General features: G+C 44.0%; 4 protein-coding genes across 4 annotated transcripts; 2 read left to right on the forward strand and 2 right to left on the reverse strand.

Moving 5' to 3' along the window:
• Window positions 1–85: 85 nt before the first annotated feature.
• LOC4343932 (ADP-ribosylation factor-like protein 3) lies at window positions 86–3,260 on the reverse strand. The gene is made up of 7 exons (XM_015791562.3): window positions 3,143–3,260; window positions 2,385–2,537; window positions 1,893–2,033; window positions 1,635–1,743; window positions 1,425–1,486; window positions 804–907; window positions 86–568 (listed from the first exon to the last, which is right to left on the reverse strand). The coding sequence occupies exons 2-7, from the start codon at window positions 2,475–2,477 to the stop codon at window positions 466–468; spliced, it is 612 nt and encodes a 203-aa protein (XP_015647048.1). The 5' UTR covers window positions 2,478–2,537; window positions 3,143–3,260; the 3' UTR covers window positions 86–465.
• A 756-nt stretch (window positions 3,261–4,016) lies between these two features.
• On the forward strand, window positions 4,017–5,656 carry LOC9270645 (dolichyl-diphosphooligosaccharide--protein glycosyltransferase subunit 4A-like). Its single transcript, XM_015791561.3, has 2 exons — window positions 4,017–4,091; window positions 5,332–5,656. The coding sequence occupies exon 2, from the start codon at window positions 5,332–5,334 to the stop codon at window positions 5,443–5,445; it is 114 nt and encodes a 37-aa protein (XP_015647047.1). The 5' UTR covers window positions 4,017–4,091; the 3' UTR covers window positions 5,446–5,656.
• Window positions 5,657–5,939: 283 nt separating this feature from the next.
• LOC136351148 (uncharacterized) lies at window positions 5,940–7,951 on the forward strand. The gene has a single exon (XM_066312775.1). The coding sequence runs from the start codon at window positions 6,547–6,549 to the stop codon at window positions 7,789–7,791; it is 1,245 nt and encodes a 414-aa protein (XP_066168872.1). The 5' UTR covers window positions 5,940–6,546; the 3' UTR covers window positions 7,792–7,951.
• Window positions 7,952–16,864: 8,913 nt separating this feature from the next.
• Window positions 16,865–19,414, reverse strand: LOC4343936 (cyclin-D2-2-like). Its single transcript, NM_001422274.1, has 6 exons — window positions 18,798–19,414; window positions 18,413–18,499; window positions 18,211–18,309; window positions 17,918–18,119; window positions 17,684–17,808; window positions 16,865–17,593 (listed from the first exon to the last, which is right to left on the reverse strand). Exons 1-6 carry the CDS (start codon window positions 19,107–19,109, stop codon window positions 17,348–17,350), a joined length of 1,071 nt encoding a protein of 356 aa, NP_001409203.1. The 5' UTR covers window positions 19,110–19,414; the 3' UTR covers window positions 16,865–17,347.
• Window positions 19,415–19,533: the final 119 nt, after the last annotated feature.

Consider the following 19,533-nt stretch of genomic DNA (forward strand, 5'->3'; position numbering starts at 1 on the left):
TACTAATGAACACGAACGCAGTGCTGATTATTTACGAACAGAATAATTAGTGGCACGTAGTTGCAACTATTGCACCAAGTCAACATGAACGATAAAGTACAAAATGCATTTTTTTTCTTCTCACAGATGTACAAAACTTCTCTGTGCTCTACATTGTCGTTCTTGTTCCGTTCAATATGAAGAAAAAAGTCGCATGACTTTAGGTACATTTATGTGTGCTATGAGCCTATGAGAATCAATAAACCAAGGAATACCCCGCCTCTGTCGTTACAACAGCAGGCTTCCTACCCAAGTGTACAGCTGCAAAGCCTGCAAGAAACCGCACAACCAAGGACATTTTTTCTTCTCACCGCGTAGCCTGGAGAAGGCAAGAGGATGCCAATTTGTTATATTCGCGAGATTTATAGGAGCCATACTCCTCAAACGACATATGCATCTGTGACAGGGGGTCTGGCTTATGGTGTGTTAAATCTTCTCAGCTGTTTCTGTACGCGCCATCAGCACCTCGGTGCGTTTACTCCTTTCCATTTCTTCCACCAACCAGTCAATACCAGCTTTGATTCCCGTCCTGCATCGACAGGTATGTCAAAAAGTTTCAAAAGACAAAAAAGATAGGTATGTCAAAAACATGCCTCCTATGTGTACTGATCAAGAAGCGTTTTGAGTGGCAAGTTCTGTGTCACCCTCAAGTAATTTATGTAGTACCGGTGCAAATTTGGACAAGAGCCAAGTGATACTTAGCAAGCATGCTTCAATTTTAGGCACATATGTGTTCGGGGATTACAGGGGCCTGCTTTACTTACCCGTCGTAGGCAGATCCAGCCTGGAACATATATGGCCTCTCGTCTAACCCTTTAAGGTGAAGATGCCTAGCCAGCTCTTCCTCTGTCACAGCTGCTGGTAACTCCTATTGGCATGTGCAGATAATCCTCCAAATATGAGAATATATGGCGGCATGTGAATATTCGTAATAATGAAATGAGCTGAAAGAGCGCTCTAAAATGAATAATAAAAACAGTTCTTGGTCTTTTTCGCTTATCTGTATCTCCTTCAAGGGACTTGAAGTTTCAACACCGAGGATGAAAAGAACGGATAAACTTTTGAAGGCATTTAATCAACAATGAGGATGAAAAGAGTAGGCAGACTCTAGAAGAATTTTTACTACCAAAACACACATGGCTAATTTCCATAATTAACCCTCTTCTCACATTGTTATGCATCTGAAATCAAGTCCTTCAGAAAATCTGACCTTTTATCACACTACTAACGCAGTATGGTGTGGTTTAATTTGATGCCTACTGTGCTGGCTAATTTTTCCACAAATGGAAATTTTCATGCAGGAAGACAAAGTTTTCAACTAAGTGAATGCATGTAATTTAGTATAGCGCATAAAAGAATTTTCATACAAGTGGAAGGTAAACCACCTGCTTGTTTGCAAATATGAGTAGAGGCACTCCTTGCAGATCCTCGTGATGAAGAACTTTCTCTGCAACAAAATGCTAAATTATCATTTACTTCACTAACAAAACTAATTTGATTGTCCTAACATACTACTCGTATTTACTGTAAAACACAGTAAAGTTAACAGCAAAGTGCACAAATGTTTTGTCATAAAACAAATGAAGCCAACTTACCCAGAGCAGATTTGGCATCTTCAAATGATGATGCAGCAGCAGAGTCAATAACATATATGACAGCATGTGCCTCTTCGTAATATTTCTCCCAGATTGTTCGTAGGCCAGGCTATCCGAATATGTTAATCATGTTAGAATTTGCAAATGCATAGGTCACCTCAAGAAATGAAACTGATCCATGATGCTAAATGGTGAAGTTCCCATAAACAGACTGCTGACAGAAAGTTTTGGTCTATTACTCTGCACGGGAAACTATACCTGGCCTCCCAGATCCCAGAAAACAAGTTTTACATTGGCATCTTCAATACGTCCAATATTAAGCCCAACTGTTGGAACGATACGATCATGTGGAAGGCCTTCCTCTTTCAAATAGATTGACTTCACCTTTTCTAGCAAGGTCTACATAGTCAATTTTAACATGTCAAGTTTAGGTACAACTGTGGAGACTCAGAAAATACAAGATGAAGTGATGAACTAAACCTCCTAGTACCACACAGGAAATGTGCGCAAAAAATGTAAGAGCATAGACGCTGATTGTGCATGAGCATCAAAAGAGACTGTGCATTGTGCCGCGTTAAGCGTACAAATAGAGGGGCATAATCTAGAACTGGCAATTTTACTATTGCAGATACCACAGAGTCTATAAGCCACAGTCATAATTGTATTTGGGGTAGTGAGTAAACTCAACGTCTGAAAACAGATAGATGCTGGCACGAAAATAAACGTAAATGTAAGTTTCAGGATGATTACCGTCTTCCCAGCCTTGTGAACTCCAAGGATAACTACATGGAACTCTGCCTTGCTGAAGACATGCTGCCATAGACCATAGAACAAGGAGAACATTGTTGTAGGACTTTTCTCTCAACTATCAGCTCTACTAATGGTCCACTAACACAATACGTCCTGAAAAAAAAATGATCTCGTGTCATACAATCTTCCTTCCATAATCAACAAATTATCAAACTAAAAACCGAAGGCCCAGCCATAGCAAGTGCTATCTGTTAAACAATTAATCACATGATAATATGAGGGTTTTAGGCTTGCCAATGACCATCCAGGCACAGCATCATCAGCACACTTCCCAATCCCCCCATCCCTGCCATTTCCAACACATTCGCTCAACCGAAGCTGCACCCATCAGCTCAAACCGGTGAAACGAAGCAAATTCGGTCGAAGCGCGATCGATTAGGCATGATCCACCCATTCCCCTTCCACCCCGGGCCAGATTCCAACCTCGTTTAGGATCCCAATTGGATTCAGAGCTCCAATAAAAACCCAAATCACAAAAGCGAGAGGTGAATTCCCTCAAACCGCTAATATTCTATACTGTCACATCGCACGGCTCAACCAATTTCCCCCACGAAGAGCAAATTATTCGGTGGAAGACGACCAGAAGCGGAGCAGCCGGGGGGCGCGCGTCAAATCCGGGCCAAATCGAGTGAAAAAAAAAACACGCGGACTAGCGACATGGAAATGGAGGCGTGGAAGCGAAGATCTGGGTGCCTCACCGGAGAAGCAAAACCGGTGACGTCGTTCTCGGCCCTCGTCGGCGGCGGCGGCGGCGGTCGCCGTCGCGTGCGTTCGCCTCGTCGTCTCCGGCACGCACGCACGACAGGAGAGGAGACCGCCACTGTATCACGCGAAAAAGGTTTTATACGAATCCCCCCTCGAAAGAAGTAAAAATTATACTCCCTCCTTTTTTTAAAAAAAAGATGACGACATTGACTTTTTCTCACATGTTTAACCATTCGTCTTATTCAAAAATTTTATGCAAATATATAATATATAAATCACACTTAAAGTACTATGAGTGATGTAAATTTTTTGAATAAGACGAAAGGTCAATCACGTGAGAAAAAGTCAACAGCGTCATCTATTAAAAAACAAAACAGAGGTGGTAATAAAAAGGACGCCGTGGAGAATGACTTGGCTATGGACCGTGAGGCACTGAGACTGACATGTGGGGTACCCAGCTGTTCCGGCCCCACCTGTCAGTGAGTAGTGCAGGGGAAGATACGGGCAGCGGTGGTCCATTGACCGTATCGTGCGGGCAGTTTGTCGCCATCGTCTCTCGCTAAGGAGAGACTGACAGGTGGGACCGGATTCTGCACAAGTAAGTGGGTCCCACACGTCAGTGACCGCCGCGATGACTGGGCTTTGCCTCGAGAGTCGGCAACACGTACCTTTCCTTTCTGACTTGGCCCGTTGACATCACCTCCTCCCAATGACAGGTGGGCCATCCTCACAGCGAACGGCCCATGACAATGGGGTATGCGAAGGCCCGTATACCTAGGCCCATAGGACGAACACATTAGGCCCAATACAGCCCAAGCCCCGTCGATGGCAAAAACGTAAAATGACTTCTTCTTCTTCTTCTTCAACGAGACTCTACTACACCCTTCGACGACTCGAGATCGAGAGACGCGAGCGCGACTCTCCTCCCAGGCGGCGGCCAAGGTGCGCCTCTCTCTCTCTATCTCTCTCCTGAATTTTCTGGCCATGTCGAGCCCGATCTGTTCTCGCACGAAGAATTCTTGCTCCTGTAGTTTTCTTCCTCGCTGTAAGCTTGGTTCCGTGTGGTCCCGGTAGATTTATGCTGTTCTTGAGCGTTGAATCGGTAGGGGGATGGATACACGGGGGCGCTAGGGTTCAAGATGCTTGTGTTTGAGGTATAGAGATCTCGAGTCAGGGTCGGTTGTTTTTGCGTCTCCTTAGACGAGATCTTGTGCGATCCAGTTATGGGGAATTCTGGTTTGTGAGATTGTGAGAACGCACTGCAAGAGGTGATTCTGACTTTTATCTCCTTTTTGCTAGATGTGTATGTGTTGGTGTATGCTTACTACTAGTATCTTGGTTTTAGTATTTAGTCATGAGTTGACATGATCTCCACTCCCCAAATCCCAGATCCAGTTAGTCAGTTACGCGCTGGTGTACCTTTTGAGTTTTGAGGTTGAATTATACTGATTGAATTAGCTTGTATAGCTGAATTTGGCACCAAAAAGGGTAGTATCATAGATTTTTTTTCGCTGTTAAGTAGTATCACAAAGATTTGAAAAGCTGAAACTCTCTGTTTTTTTTAACACATAGAATGAGCAAGAGATTTCTTGTAGTTTACTTGCACTATTCCATCAGATGCTGTGTGAAGTCATGAGATGTTTTTACGGACAGTATTGTTCCGTCAATTTTAGTGGCAGACCTGCTCATGCTGTCTTGCATAATATTTTGATTTTTCTCACTATCAGTAGTCCAATGGTATGCTGGCGAAGCTTGATTGGCACTGTCTTGACTCTTGAGTAACCCGCCGTTAGGTTGTTCGTTGAAGTATTTTAACTGATTTAACTGTGGTCTGTGTTAATCAATCACTGAACAACCATAGCACATCAAAGAAATTGTTGCAATTAAACCTGTTTTGGTGTTTCTTCCTGCTCTTATTGGAGGAAGAATTAGTGACTGGGATGTGTTTGTGAACTTATAAACAAGGGATTAGTGCATCTGGTATCAATAACTTTATCTGCAGAATTACTTTAATGCTTTGTACTGTTAAATGTTCTTCTTTGAAACTACTTATATATAATTTCTTGGTATGCCTTCCCAAGTCACAAATAACAACCAGTCCTTTTTCTGCTGACATTTTTTTTTTATTTTTTTAATTATGTCTTCAGACGTGACTGACATATGCTTTCTACCTTTGTTGCAGATGTTTGACGATCAAGACTTGGGTTTCTTTGCCAATTTCTTGGGCATCTTCATATTTGTCTTGGTCATCGCTTACCACTTTGTGATGGCAGACCCGAAGTATGAGGGAAACTGATGCCATTTTTGTTGAGCAAAGGGATCATATGATCCTCAGATCAAAATAGTGCGATGTATGCCAGTTAATGATAGCAATAGTGCTTGACTGTTATTGTAAGTTCTTACGCGAAATCTGGACCTGCAATTTCTGGCATTTTGACATTACACATGTTTAATCGATTGAAATAGTGAATCCAGGATATTCCAAAAAAATTGATTATACTTATCTAGTATCTGCAATTCTGCATATGCTAGTCCGATGGGTGCTGGCTTACTCTATGATTTTTCTCTCCCCAATTTGTTGGATGTGGAAAAACCAAATCATTGCTGCGTGCCCTCGATCATGATATGTTGTTTTGGTAATTCTGAATGAATATGCTTCAATATCAGATACATGTGCAGTTCAAGTATCCAGCATATCCATGTTCAAATGCTAAAAAATCATCACCTGTTGCATTTTTAGCTCTTCTTCTTAAGCAGATTTTGCACCTGCACGATTGAAACATGGAGGATTCCAACTGCAAAAATCTCTTGGCTGGTCACCGTTCACGGAAAACACCTCGAAAATAGGTTAGCCAAGCTTACCCCGAACCATTCCTTATGCCCTAAAACTTACAAGGCCCATACCCAACACAAGAACCATCTCACACCCATTTAACTCCTCTCCTTTCTCCCACTTTCTTGGAGCTCAAACATCAAATCTTCCTGTGTGAGAGATCAAGAGAGAGGAAGTGATAGATTTTTTTTACCTGACCTAGCTGTTTGATACTTTGATTTGTTAATTTCTTGTGCATTTGCTGTTTGTGATCCGTTGCTGTGATCGATGTGCCCCTGAACGAGGTCCACGACGTCGTTGGAGTTGGCGCCGGCGAGCCGGCGAAGATGGATCGCCGCCGCGCGGCGGAGCTGATGCTGCTGTCCCTCTCCTCGCAGAGAACGCGCATGGCGCTCGTGGGTGGCAACCACACCGCCGCCCGCTTCTGCACCCGCTAACCCCGCCGCCGCCGCCGTCTCCTCCTCTTCTTCTCCCATCTCTTCTCTCTCTTGATCATCTTCTCCGTTCATCTCTGCTCTGAGTGTGTTTGATCCTCTTCTTGGCGATATTTTTGTGTTGGGATCAATGGCGACGATGAAGAAATTAGCTGCGAGGGATGGCAGGGCCGCCAGCAATGGCAGGCTCCTCCGGCTGGTGGCGCGGGCGGCGCTCCTCGCCGTCGTCGTGCTTTCTCTCGTGTCGCTCCGGCTGGTGCTCTCGCCGGCCACGGCGGTGGGCGACGACGGCGAGCTCTACCTGCCGGTGCTACTCGCCGAAGTAAGCGACCGCGGCTACCTGCGCCACGGCAGCCGCTCGGTGTTCGTCGGCGACGCCGGGTCGTGGGCGCCGTTCCTCGAGCGGCACCACGTCGCCGTCTTCCGCGCCGGCAAGCTCCGCGAGCTCGCCGACGAGTCCGTCGACGCCGTCCTCTTCGACGGCGACGCGGTTCAGCTCGGCGCCGTCAACCGCGTCCTCAAGCTCGGCGGCGTCGCCGCCGGTTTCGCCACGTCGGGGTCGTCGACGTTGCAGCTGCCTGACAACTACAAGGCCGTGTTCGCGCACAGGTCGGAGGCGGCCATCGCCTTCGCCGTGGAGAAGACCACGCCGCCGACCACGAGCGCCGCCGTGACGGCTTCGCCGGTGGGACCTCACCGGAAGCTCCTCGCATTGCCGGGGAGCAAGAAGGACGACGCGTTGGCCGGTCTCGAGGCCGTGCTCCTCGAGCCGCCGCAGAGGCAGCACCGGCGAATCATCCGGCGGCTGCGGCCAAGGTACCTCCCGGAGCTGACCGGCGACTCGCTGGAAGGCTACCGCCGACGAACGTTCATCGACGTGGCGCCCTCTCGCGGCGGCGGCGCGGCGTCGTGGTTCAAGAAGCACTACCCGAGAGGGAAGCGCGTGTTCGACATGGTGCGCCTCGACGCCGCCGACGCGACGGAGCCGGCGGCGAGCTCATCGGCGGCGGGGATCGCCGAGTGGCTGGAAGGGAACGTGAGGGAGGAGGACTACGTGGTGGTGAAGGCCGGCGTGGAGGCCGTGGAGGAGATCCTCCGCAGGCGCGCCGCCGTCCGCCGCGTCGACGAGCTCTTCCTCGACTGCGACGCCGGCGCCGGCGCCGACGCGGCGCGCCGCCCCTACTGGGAGTGCCTGGCGCTGTACGGCCGGCTGCGTGACCACGGCGTCGCCGTGCATCAATGGTGGGAGCTCATGAATGCTCGACCACGTAGAGAGAGAAAGAAGAGAGAGAGAGAGAGAGAGAGAGAGAGAGAGAGTGAAATGATGGAGCTCATGAGAGGGAAGAGATCACTTTGGGTTCAGAACAAACTATGAATATGCAGGGTACTGATTAACAGCTAACGGATAAATATATTTGGTTTTGGTTGGGGAAGAGTATAAACTTATGTAAATCAAGCAAAACAGTTGTTCCAAGATTGGACAATTTTTGGATCTTGAAATTCAACCAGCAAGTAAATATATATTCATGTATCAAGCATGTGTGTTTGGCCAAAATCATTCTTCTAGGGCATCTTTCTTATGGTACTGATGAAGACAAACTTGTACTCCCTCTATTTCCTATTTCTCCTATGTAAAGTAACATAGTTGGGCAGCAAGCACAAGAACGAATGATTCTATTTCCTATTTCCTATTAGAAGAATGCTTTGGGTTTATTTTAAGTCAAACTCTTGACTGACTTTGTAAAATATGTAGCAATATCTGTAACATCAAATTAGGTTATTAATTCTACCATTGTTTTTTTTGTTAGTAATGGTACTACAATTTTCTAAAAGCTTAATCAAATTATGAAAGAAGTCGTATATGCTAAAAGCTCTTTCAGGACTGAGTTTCACCAAGCGTGGCTTGAATCCAACAGGCTATAGCACGCAAGACACATGCATGGAGGCCCAGCCCTTACTTAATTTTCTCACATCTCCAGGTCCAGTGGAAGCTGAAGTAGACCTGCCCATCTTGAGCTTGTCAATGGAACAGTAGATAGAGGGTTGTACAGATTCGTTGTCCATTAACTAGTGGAAGCTGAAGTAAGGTAGACATGTTCCAATCATTTGTCCCTAAATCTTGATCAAATTTTAAAAAGTTCCGACTAGAAAAAAAATCAAATCAACTTATAATATAAAACGGAGGGTGTACATCACGTTGTAAAATGGAACCCACCACTTCTTTAGAGTTGCCGTTAGTGCCATCTGTCAGGATCTACTTTTATATACGTAGTTTTTTAAGGTTTATTTGAAAAATAAGTTTTATAAAAGGTTTAAATGTCAAGATTTCCCGTACAATAATATGTTCCAACCACTAATCGTGTAAATCTAAATAGGATGGAGGTCCAAGGTGGTCGCACCCCAGGTGCGGAATTGGGCCTAGGTGTTGGGTCCCAAAACTAATGATTCAGAAACCGACATATTTAACTGTATCAAGCCCTGAATCGGTAGATTGATACAGGTTCAACAATCTGGATCTTTATCGCATACATTTGGTCAAGACTCCAAAGGAGATATATTTATATAAAATAATAGGACATTTACAAATTTGTGGCTAACTATTACAGCAGAAGCTATACTGTGACCCAATTCTGCCGTTTTACTATAGAATTAAACCGTCTAACTATACTAGACTTGAAGACTAGTTTTAAAGGAAACTAACTTATGTGATTGAACTCCCAGCTTCGGCAAAAACTCCAAATAGACTCTGAAAAAGAGGGGTTGAAGTAAGGATAAGTACAACGTACTAAGCAAGCTATTATATTATTCAACAATGAATGCATGAGAGGTAATATCTGTGTAGAGCTAGATTTACTTGCAGAAAGCAGAGAATATAGAAGTAGAAAACCTGTAATGTTTTAAATGCAGAAGTATTTAATAAAATTTCAAATTAGGTTTCTATCCAAGATGCCATAGTGAGTCCCAATGCCCGATAACCGCGAGCACGGCTATTTGAATAGTTTTGAGGATATTCATACTGCAGTAGATGTACGCTTTACCCGCAATCCATGACGTGCCAAACACATTAGCCTTGTTATGGCAAAGCTTTTCGGTTACTAACATCAGTGGTACCTGTTCCATGAACTATAATCCCCATACGCTCTGAACGTAACATTATCAGCAGTGAGAGGAGTTATGGCGTTCCCGGGGTCTTTAGAGAGATCTGATTGTATGACACCATGTCATCGCAATCAGGGTTCACAAACAAGTCACATGACATCATAATTTATCTCAAACAAATATTTACCTGCGCCTCGGTAAATATCACAATATTGCCCTTCGCGGCATAAATTTGCCTCCTGCGCGAGGACTTAAATAAGAACCACTACACAGAGGTACCACCTTTGCTAGATAACTTAATCAGCTAGGTCTATGCCCATACGAGAATTGCGGTCGTACTCGTATGTTCTTCACATGTACTTGGTAGTCTTATGTCGGTTGGAACAGTACTAGCCACCCGGAAATCAACCATTTCTACCGTACTGTCCCAATCTAAGTTCATTATATTTTATGCAGTCTAACTAGGCAGGGCTAAGCAAAAGCTAGCATATCTGGTTTGCTATGTTCAGGTTATGCATTTGAAATCATGTATGACTAATGCATAGAATAGAGATATAAGAATATATGATCATTATGCTCAAAGGGGAGGAATAATAACTTGCCTTGCTCTAACGCAAATAAATCCAAGATAGGCAACCTGATTATCCGATTCTCGAAATACCAAAGGTTGTCATCCAAAACACAATAAACTCTACTGAGAAAGAGGAAGAACCAAATTCAATAAAAGCCATAAAATAATAAGAAAACGATAAACAGCTTAAGAGGGCTAGGGTTTAAGGTATAACCTATCTCTTTTGTAGGGCATAGGGATTACTGGGCTAATATTTTATGTGGAGGTTCTAGAGGGTTGGAGGCTAAGGTAAAGAGGGAATCAAGCAACTAATGTTGCTTATATTTTATGTGAAGGCTCTCGTGATTTGGATGATAGGAAATATACTGGATAGTTGATATGGTTAAATAGGTATGTGGCTAATATGGGTCAAGGTTGGGCTTTTGTAGAATAGTGGCTAGGGTTTAGTTGTTTAGGCCGATATCGAGGTAGGATAAATATCGGCTAGGGTTTTAGGTGTTTGCTAGTCGTCGCTAGAGTTGGACAACATAACGACTAGATTTGGTACCATTTCTAGCCGGTGTCGATAGACAGCATATCGGCTAGAAGAATAGGAGGTGGGTGCAGGTTTAGTGGGGTGGAAGTGTTACTCCGACAACCATGAGTGGCGGCGGAGCGGCTAGGGTCACACAAAGCTCGAGAGTTAACTGTGCGGCGTGCAATGGAGGTCGAGAGGATAGTGAAGCTCCGACCGCTATACGCATCAAGGTGTGGGGTGCCAGGAGCAGCACTTCGACCTTGGGTTTGGTTTTTGCCGGGCTTTACAACCAACGGTCCGACGTAGAGGTTCGTAGACCGCGCGAACGTCCCCATGGAAGGCGTAAAGTTCCAACCGATGGCCTTTAAGTGGCTAAAGGGTATTTTGGAGATAAAAGAAAATATTTGAAAAGCAAATATAAGTTTAAGTTGTAAATTCAATCATAAGATTAAATCAAATATTTATTCAAATGGTATTTGAATAAATTAAGGAAATTCAAATAAAATATTAAAATAGCAAATTTGGTATGAAAATGAAGAGTTTGAATTTAGATGAATTTAGGTCCAAATTTCACTAGAATCGGATCTACAGTTTAGGAGATATGGGCTTCTAAAGATTGGATTTTGAGTTAAATAAAGAAAAGCGAAATAGTACTGTGCAGGGGCCCACCTGTCAGTATCTTTTCTTTTTCTTTTTCTCCTTCTTCCTCCCGTCTCTTCCTTCTTTTCTCCTCTTTCCAGCACGAGCAGCAGAGGAGAAGGAGAGGAGGGGCGCCGGTTTTCCGGCGGCTGGAAGATGGCGACGCCGGCGGCGGGTGGTGTTCCCGAGCACAAAGCATCCGGGGAGTGCGGTGGCTGGCGGAGAAAGTGAAGGAGAAGGCCGAAACGGCGACGACAAGAGCTCGACCGTGGCAACAAAAGGAGTGGCGGTGGTGGCTTGTTGTGGGGGCTAAAAGAGAGGGGAAAAGGGAAAAATGGGTTCACCTCGTCGAGGCAAACATGATGGCGCAAGGACTTGGCTTGCAGAGCTGTGGAAGAGGAGATCGGCCAGTGGCGGCAATGGCCGGTCATGAGAAGAGAGAGAGAGAGAGAGAGAGAGAGAGAGAGAGAGAGAGCTTGGTTTATATGTAGAGAAGGGGAGGGATGGCCGGCTATTTATAGGCGGTGGAAGTCGGTTTGGAGGAGGACGGCAAGGAGGGTCACGACGCCGGTGGAGTGGAGGAGAAGGAGACGGCGCCGGCTTCGTTTTCTTAGCGGCGACGGAAGGGAGTTTGCGGCGGCGTGCGCGTGTACAACACGCGCACCTGCAGGAGGAAGGTGGTTTGGCTTATGGGCCGATTTGGGCTGAGGGGAGAGATGGGCCAAGGGAAGAAGGAAAGGAAATTTTGGCCCGATGACAAAAAGAAAGTCTTATTTGAATACATGATTTGGATAACTAGGTTTTGCAAAGAATTTGAATTCGGAAAGGGAAATTTATTTGGGTGCAATATTTAGAGGTGGAGTTTGAGGGAATTTATTTGGAAGCACTTAAATAGGAAGGGAAATTAATAATATTCCTCAAAATATTTTTGGGAATATATAGAAGGGAATTAGTTGAAGACAATAAATAGGATACCAATTCTAAAATTGGTATTATGTATATTTGTGGCTAAAAGGGAAAGTTGAATGAAGAGTATAAGTTGGAATTTTCTTAGCACAAGAGCAATTATTCACAATATTTGCAATAATACAATTCTTGTGCCGAAGAGGAAATTAAGCCACAGAGATTAAATTGGTGACTAGATCAAAAGGGGGAATTTGGATATTTGGATCGAGAATCAAAGGATGGGTTTAAAATCAAAGGACGGGCTAACAATTAATTCCAATGAGATTGAAATTACTTTGGTTTAGGTTCAAGGGTAAAATTGGAGGATTTCTTGGACCATAATTCATAATAGTAAAAATGGTTTTCAAACTAAATTTGAATAAAAGAGTTTTAGTCGAAAGAAGGTTTAATATTCAAAAATAGAGTTCCAACAAGAAATACCAAATATGTTTTTAAATGAAAAGCACAAAAGATGTTAAATAGCATAGAGGTTTTTATACAAGTTAGTTTTAGGAGGTCCCGCTAATTATATTTTCCTAGGTTTAGAAAGTTATTAAGAACATAAGAATCAGCATGATGCAATATTAGAAAAATGACACATTTTCAGGATGTTACAAATTTACCCCCCTTAAATAAATCTCGTCCTCGAGATTTCTGAAGAGTCCATGTAGAAGTGTGGAAATCTTATCTTTTCCAAAATTCCAGATATCTGTTTAATTAGTCGGTTGATAACTTCATGTTTTTGTTGCATAGTATTCACTCTAGGTCTTTGATGAGTTTTGTATCTTTTCCTTGTACCTTTCGTTCCTTAAAGTATTTCTGGATCATCTCTTTGATATTCCTTTATCAACTCTTCTTGTAGTTATTCTGGCATTGTTTCTTGTTGTCTTTGTGGTATAAACTGGATTATAAAAAGCTGTAGATCACTTGATTAAATCTCATGTGATTCAATGTTTGAGGATCCAACACTTAATAACTTGAACATGTTGTAGGATATTTCTGTCTAGGATTTAATCTTCCTTGCACATATATGTGTAGCGATGATACTCGTCGAGGAGGTTTATTATGATCTTTTAGTTATTCTGGTCATTGGGGTGTATCTTCGGAATAGGGCTGATGAATGATCTTCGTTTGATGGCTTTAATGTCTTCTTAGACAATATTTTCTTCCAACCTTTTGTAACAATTCAACTTAGATTTCTGAATCCTAATCTTGTGTTGTTTCATAATTCCCTAATTGTTCGTAGTTACCAATCCTCTTCTTATGCATTCCCTTACGATATTTCTTGCGGTAACTGCGTACGGTATTTCTACGATGATTGCTACATCACAACTTCTTGAATGGTGTCGAACATTGAAGTCGTATTTTCTAACTATATCTAACCATTTCCTTCAGTACAAATCCATGTAGCCCGGTTGTCCTCACACGGCCCCATCCATCTGTATCCCGTCCGTGCGTGCGCTCGTCGCGTTCGCGTTCGCGTACACCGCCGCGACGCATCCGGCCAAGCGGCGTCTTTGCACATGGCAGGCCGCAGGATCGCGCCGCGCGCTGCCACGCTACGCTAGCGAAGCGAGCCTCCCGCCGGTGTCGATGCCTCGCCCTCGCCAACGACACGCCGCAATCGACAACACCCCAACCCGCACCCGCGGGTCCCCTCCCTCTTCATCAGTCATCACATCTTCCCCGCGGCGAGCTGTGCTGTGCTGTGCATCCTGCCTGCCTCCTCCTCTGATGCCGCCTGCAGCGACAGCCTTATGGCTTGCGAGAGAGTTGAATACTCCTCGTGCTCCTCTGCACGCGGCGTCGCAGCGATGGACGGGGAGGCGGTGGTGGTGCAGCGCCCGTGCAGGTGCAGGGTGCAGGCGGAGGCGAGCTGCCACTAGCTGGGCTGTGGCTGCTGGGGTCTCTGCTATGGTTTTAACTGCCCTGAAGCGTTCACTGACGCAGACAAAAGACTCAGCAGCAGCTCGCACGCTACTGTTCCCGCACAGCACCGTAACCGTGACACCATTTTTCTTTTTTGTTCCTTCGTAGCAGCATCGATTATTACACGTATAGGTAATTAAGGGTATGTTCAGATTTGATACCAAAATGAACCTTCCTGAATTTTGATAAATTGACAGCATTGCCATAGGATTGACTTAATAATGTTGCCAAAATTCTTTACACATTGCCAATTTTTGTGACAAACTAAACATGATACTACCGTGAATCAACAAGGGAAGAATCCTACGGTAAGGGGGGGTTGGACAGGATTCACCTTTCCGACTGAGTGCCGGATGCTGGATATTGAATTTATCATTTTAAATTTGAATTCTCGAAAACTATTCGGAATCACGCTCGGAATCTATATATTCGTCCCACGTTCGAAAGCTCTAGATTTTGTGGTTCGTTAACCCTTATGGTCCAATGGATTAATCAAGCGCGACAACAACAGCTGGTTCGGCAAAAAAAAAAAAGAAGAAGAAGAAGATTTGAATGATAAATTACTCTGATGTTAATTCATCCCTTAGTTCGATTTTTTTTTCAAGTGCTCAAATCGGTCCAAATGGTTTTGCCGCCTTGCATGATATACTGTACTATACTAATAAACTGGTATCTCCTGACAACACAAGTTCAGGTCAGGCTCATTTAAATCATTTGCCAATCACGTTCTCAGTACAGTACTTACTGATCTAATGCACTGTGGGTATGTATACAAGGACAATGTACTATGTTTGGTAATCTCGGGTAGTCAACGTAACGGCAAGCGATGAAAATCTTTCCATGGATACTAATGCTGCAGTTTAATTTTATTCCGGGAGTAATCAAGCACAACTAGTACATGACAAGACAATATTGTGGAAAATTTACACCCATTTGGAAATATCACGTGCTAATGCAACAGGGTCACCTGTATCTCTCTGTGTATCTAAGTAGTACAGTCAACAAAGAAAATCCGTTTAGGACAAGTTCTGTACTAGTACTGTATTATCAAGTGCAGATTTACTGCTAATGCGATCAGCAACAATACGGGGTACAGTAAGTACTAACTAATGCTAAGGAGGAAACTATGCATCCGGATCTTATTGTAGCAAATTAAGCACTCATCTCAGGTTGAACAACTAGCTTAGCTACTTGCCGATTTGAGGATTACATAATGATAAATTTATTTCTTGAAATATTTTATTTGTATCTATAATTTAATTTTTTTCGCGAATGCGCAAAAGAATTGCACGTCAATATATTAGAGGGAGTATCTATAATTCAATAGACAATCCATAGCTAATATGGTGAATAATCTGTTTCCATACCTTATTATTCTACCACAAGATCCGTTGGAAAATTTGCAACCAAAAAAAAACAAGAATTGAGACTTGTACTATCAATTTTCAGGGGCTGTGAGCAATATGTGCAATTATGGGATGTATTTTTTTAAAATAATTTAATGTGATATATTGGCTCAATTGGGTCTGGCCAATGCCAGGAGCCCAGGACTCAGGACCCTCTCATGACAAGCATGCATGCATATTTATCATGGGTCCACAGTACAGAGACCATGGCAGGTGTGAGGACTGAAGTCTTCAACTCCTTGCATTGCATGAGTAAAATAGCAGTTGGCATAGCTGCAGCCTCTTCTTCACCCATTTCAGGGGTTGTCTTCACGGACACTGTCCCTCACAATATGAAAAAGAACTGCAGCCACCAATAAATTTTCATTGCAGGCTTTTTACCAGCCTTTTTAGGTGAATTTATTGAGCCATTCATTCAATCAGTATCACCACTACCATGAGAGAAAAAAAAAAGGGGGGGGCAGATTTAGGTGAGGTTGTCATTGGAAAATCCTACACGTCTGTCCCTGAACAGAAATTCAGATACTCAGGTGACACGTTTTATATTGAAATTTAGTACTTGGTGAGACTCCATGATAGGTTTGGTTCTCATGAACCATGAGGCATGTATGCTCTCCTTCTGTCTTATTGTCTCTTTAAACTGTTTGATTGGGAAATTTTGATAGATAATAATTGAATCCATTTGTGATGTAAGAATTTCAAAAGAATCAGCCCATTTCACATAAAAATCAGAAAAAAGTTACTACAGAAGAGAAGGCAATGAAAAGAAATCAAAACGATTTTCAGTGGGTGGTGTGGCACGCTCACGGTGAGTTGTAACGACAACATTGTTCATGTGGAGTTGCGGGATTGGGATTCGGTAACATTCTAGGTGACTCAATGTCACCGAGAATGTCATGGGGGAATGTCACTGAATCTGTGTTCGGAGTTGCGGTGCCTAGCGGCACTTCACCGTGACCTGTGGTGAAAGATCATCATATATGATAATTAATTTTTAGTTATACGATGATTAATATGGAAAGGAGGAATTACATTATAAAGTTCACGTTACAATTGGGGGCCAATAAGAGCCAAAACACATAGACAAGGTCATTGAAAGGTATGATTCCATCATTAGTTTAGGGGTTTAAACAGATCGTTGGAATTGCATATTGCCAATAGTTATCAATGCAAATGGGAGTTCAGACATGGGACCCATTTGTTTGTACCTACTTTCCACCATCTCACTATCAAGATACACTGTTTGTTTATCATGTGCCATACCAAGATTTGTACTTACGATTGGTTCTCTTCATAAAAGATTTGAATCATAAGAAAGTCATTGCAGAGAACTTTCAAAAAATAAGAGAGAAATGCAGGTCTCGCAGACAAGCAGTCAACTCATTGATGAATCAGAAGCACACCTTTACCAGAATTCAGATGAAAAAAATAATGGCAGAATTTCTCACACCATGAATCGTTTTTATATGGTGAAAGAATAAAGGAACAAAACGAAATTCTTTTTGTTGATTTTCTCTCACATCCTCACATCTCCAATCTCATATCCACAAAGATTTCTCTGCTCAGAGAAGGGGAAGAAAAAGATAAATAGAAGCAGGAGGAAAGGGGAACAAAACTGCAAGAGGAAGAAGACTTCCTCCTCTCCTCAAAACACACCCTTTCTCTCTTCATCCAGAGTTCAAGAAGCTGATACTAGCTTATTACTGCTCACTTTCATCCTTGCTTGTTATGATGATGCTCGCCATGCACCACTACTTGCTACCCTGATGAGTTGCTCACTGAATGAACAATTGCAAAGCAATGCCAAGTTATGTATGTACAGTTATCAGATTGGTGTTGTGTTTAATCTCCTCCTCTTGGAAGCAGGAGCAGAGTCCTGGCTGTTGTAATCTTTGTTGTTGCTGTTTGACTGTGATGATCCTAGTGTTGTGTCATCACTCCTAAAACTGAAGCACGCCGCGTCCAACACGGTGATCGGGCTGTGTGGAACTGAAGAGCTTGCATTGCTGTTCCTTATCTTCTTCACCAATGCCTTCTCTACCATCAGCTCATAGCATCTCATAACCATCTCCTGCGGATGCACAAACATGACACATTCAGAAACATTGAAAATACAATGGCAGATCAGTATGCCATTCCTAAAATGCAAGAAAAGGCTCACCTTATTTACAGGGATTTCAGATTCTCCAAGGGCACTGTTGAAGACAAGAAACTGATTCTCAGCAAGCACAGCTAACACCACTGCGGCCGCAATCTCAGAAGGTCTGAATGACAAGAACCTAGAGTCTGTAAAAACATTGCACATAAATTTCTAGTAAGTACAACTTCATCAGATGTTGCCATTGGCAATGCAGGTAGATCTTCTCGATTAAATCATCGGGCAATATGATCAAACCTTTCAGAGTGCCCACTGTGAGATCAGAGCACCATGATGCCAGCGTGTAGCTCGGCGGCTTCCCTTCATTGAACTTGTCCAGGAAGTAGCCGATGAAAGAGAATGGGGTCACAGCTTGCAGCCTCCATTTCAGGGTTTTCATCACAATAAGCTCCATCCTCTTAATATGCCTTGCTTCAAACACATATTCCGCATCAAAAACCTATCATGCAACAAAAGCCCATTTTAGCACAAGATCATCGCGCGATCACTGAACAATTATCGATTTCAACTGTAACTCTTCATTCATTCACCTGAAGGTCCATGGGAAGAGGGACCACGGTCTCCTCCATCTTCGTAGCAAGAGATAGACAACTAACTGACAGCAACTGTTGCATCCAAGATTCGTCATGCTACAACAACAAGAACAAACAAAAGCATCGCAATGATCACTACCGGGATTCACTATACAGTAATTAAGTAGTGGCAATGTACATACACGTCCCAGATTCTTACAGGGAGATTAAACGAGGAGAGGAACCTATCCAGGTAGTTCACTGCGAGGTAAAGGCTGAGTGGTCCAAAGTTGTAGTAGGAATGGACCTGCAAGCGCACATGAGAGAAGACAAGATTAGCACCTTCGTCAGTTTCTACTTAAAAACAAATTTGTCCATATAAAAGGCAAAGCCCCATTGTTATCTGCAATCTGGTGCTTTGTCAAGTTTAGCAGCAAAGGCAAATGCACAGAGCCAAAGCAAGATCGACGCTAGAGTCAAAGATGTAACGCAAGCATGCAACAACCTACCTAGAAGACCCAATTAATCCATCAATAGTAACAAATAAAGCAAAAAAAAATCCTAGAGCTTTATTTATTTTTCCTACACTTTTGATTCATATTCACCTTGCAAATCCAATCAATGGCATCTTTCCTCCAAGAACACTCCAATCCACCGAGCTCCAGCTTCTCCAGATACCCCCGCTGAGGCTGATGATCCATCTCCTTCTCCACCAACAACGCCACGAACTCATCGGAGTCGATGGGGAACACAGCACCACCACCGAAGCCAAAGAAATCAAAGCCGCCACCGCCGCCGCACCCCAGCTCCGCCGCCACCTCGCCGCCGCCGCCGCCAAAGCCGCCCAGGCCAAGCACGCTGCTGCTGTCCTCCGCGCAGAGGAGGATGTTGGAAGCGCCGAAGCAAAGAACACCCATATCAATCAACCCAAGATCGCAAGAAACAACACCTCCTCCTCTAGTACTATTAGCACAAGTGATACTGGTATTGATTCAAGAACTCAAGAACGCATTGATTCAAGAACTCAAGAAGAGAGAGAGAGGAAAGGAGGTTGGTGGTGTTTTGGGGAGTGAGTGGCCTAGGGAGGCGAGAGGGAGAGGGAGAGGGCGCAGCAATGGAGGTGGAGGAGGAGGAGGAAGAGGGGCGACGCTTTTGTTGGTGCGTTGTCTTGGAAAGTGGAAAAAGGAGGGGAGAGACAGAGGAGAGGTCTCCTGGGGAAGAGAGGAGGAGGGGTTTTTGGGGCGTGGCAGTTTTATAGGGCGTGCGCGTGCGCGTGCGACGAGACAGGAGGTGGATCCGTGTGCGGTGGTGCACCCACACGCTGCGCTGCACCGAGGCGTG

The sequence above is a fragment of the Oryza sativa genome, chromosome 7 (assembly GCF_034140825.1).
Source record: "Oryza sativa Japonica Group chromosome 7, ASM3414082v1".
Taxonomy (NCBI): Eukaryota; Viridiplantae; Streptophyta; class Magnoliopsida; order Poales; family Poaceae; genus Oryza; species Oryza sativa.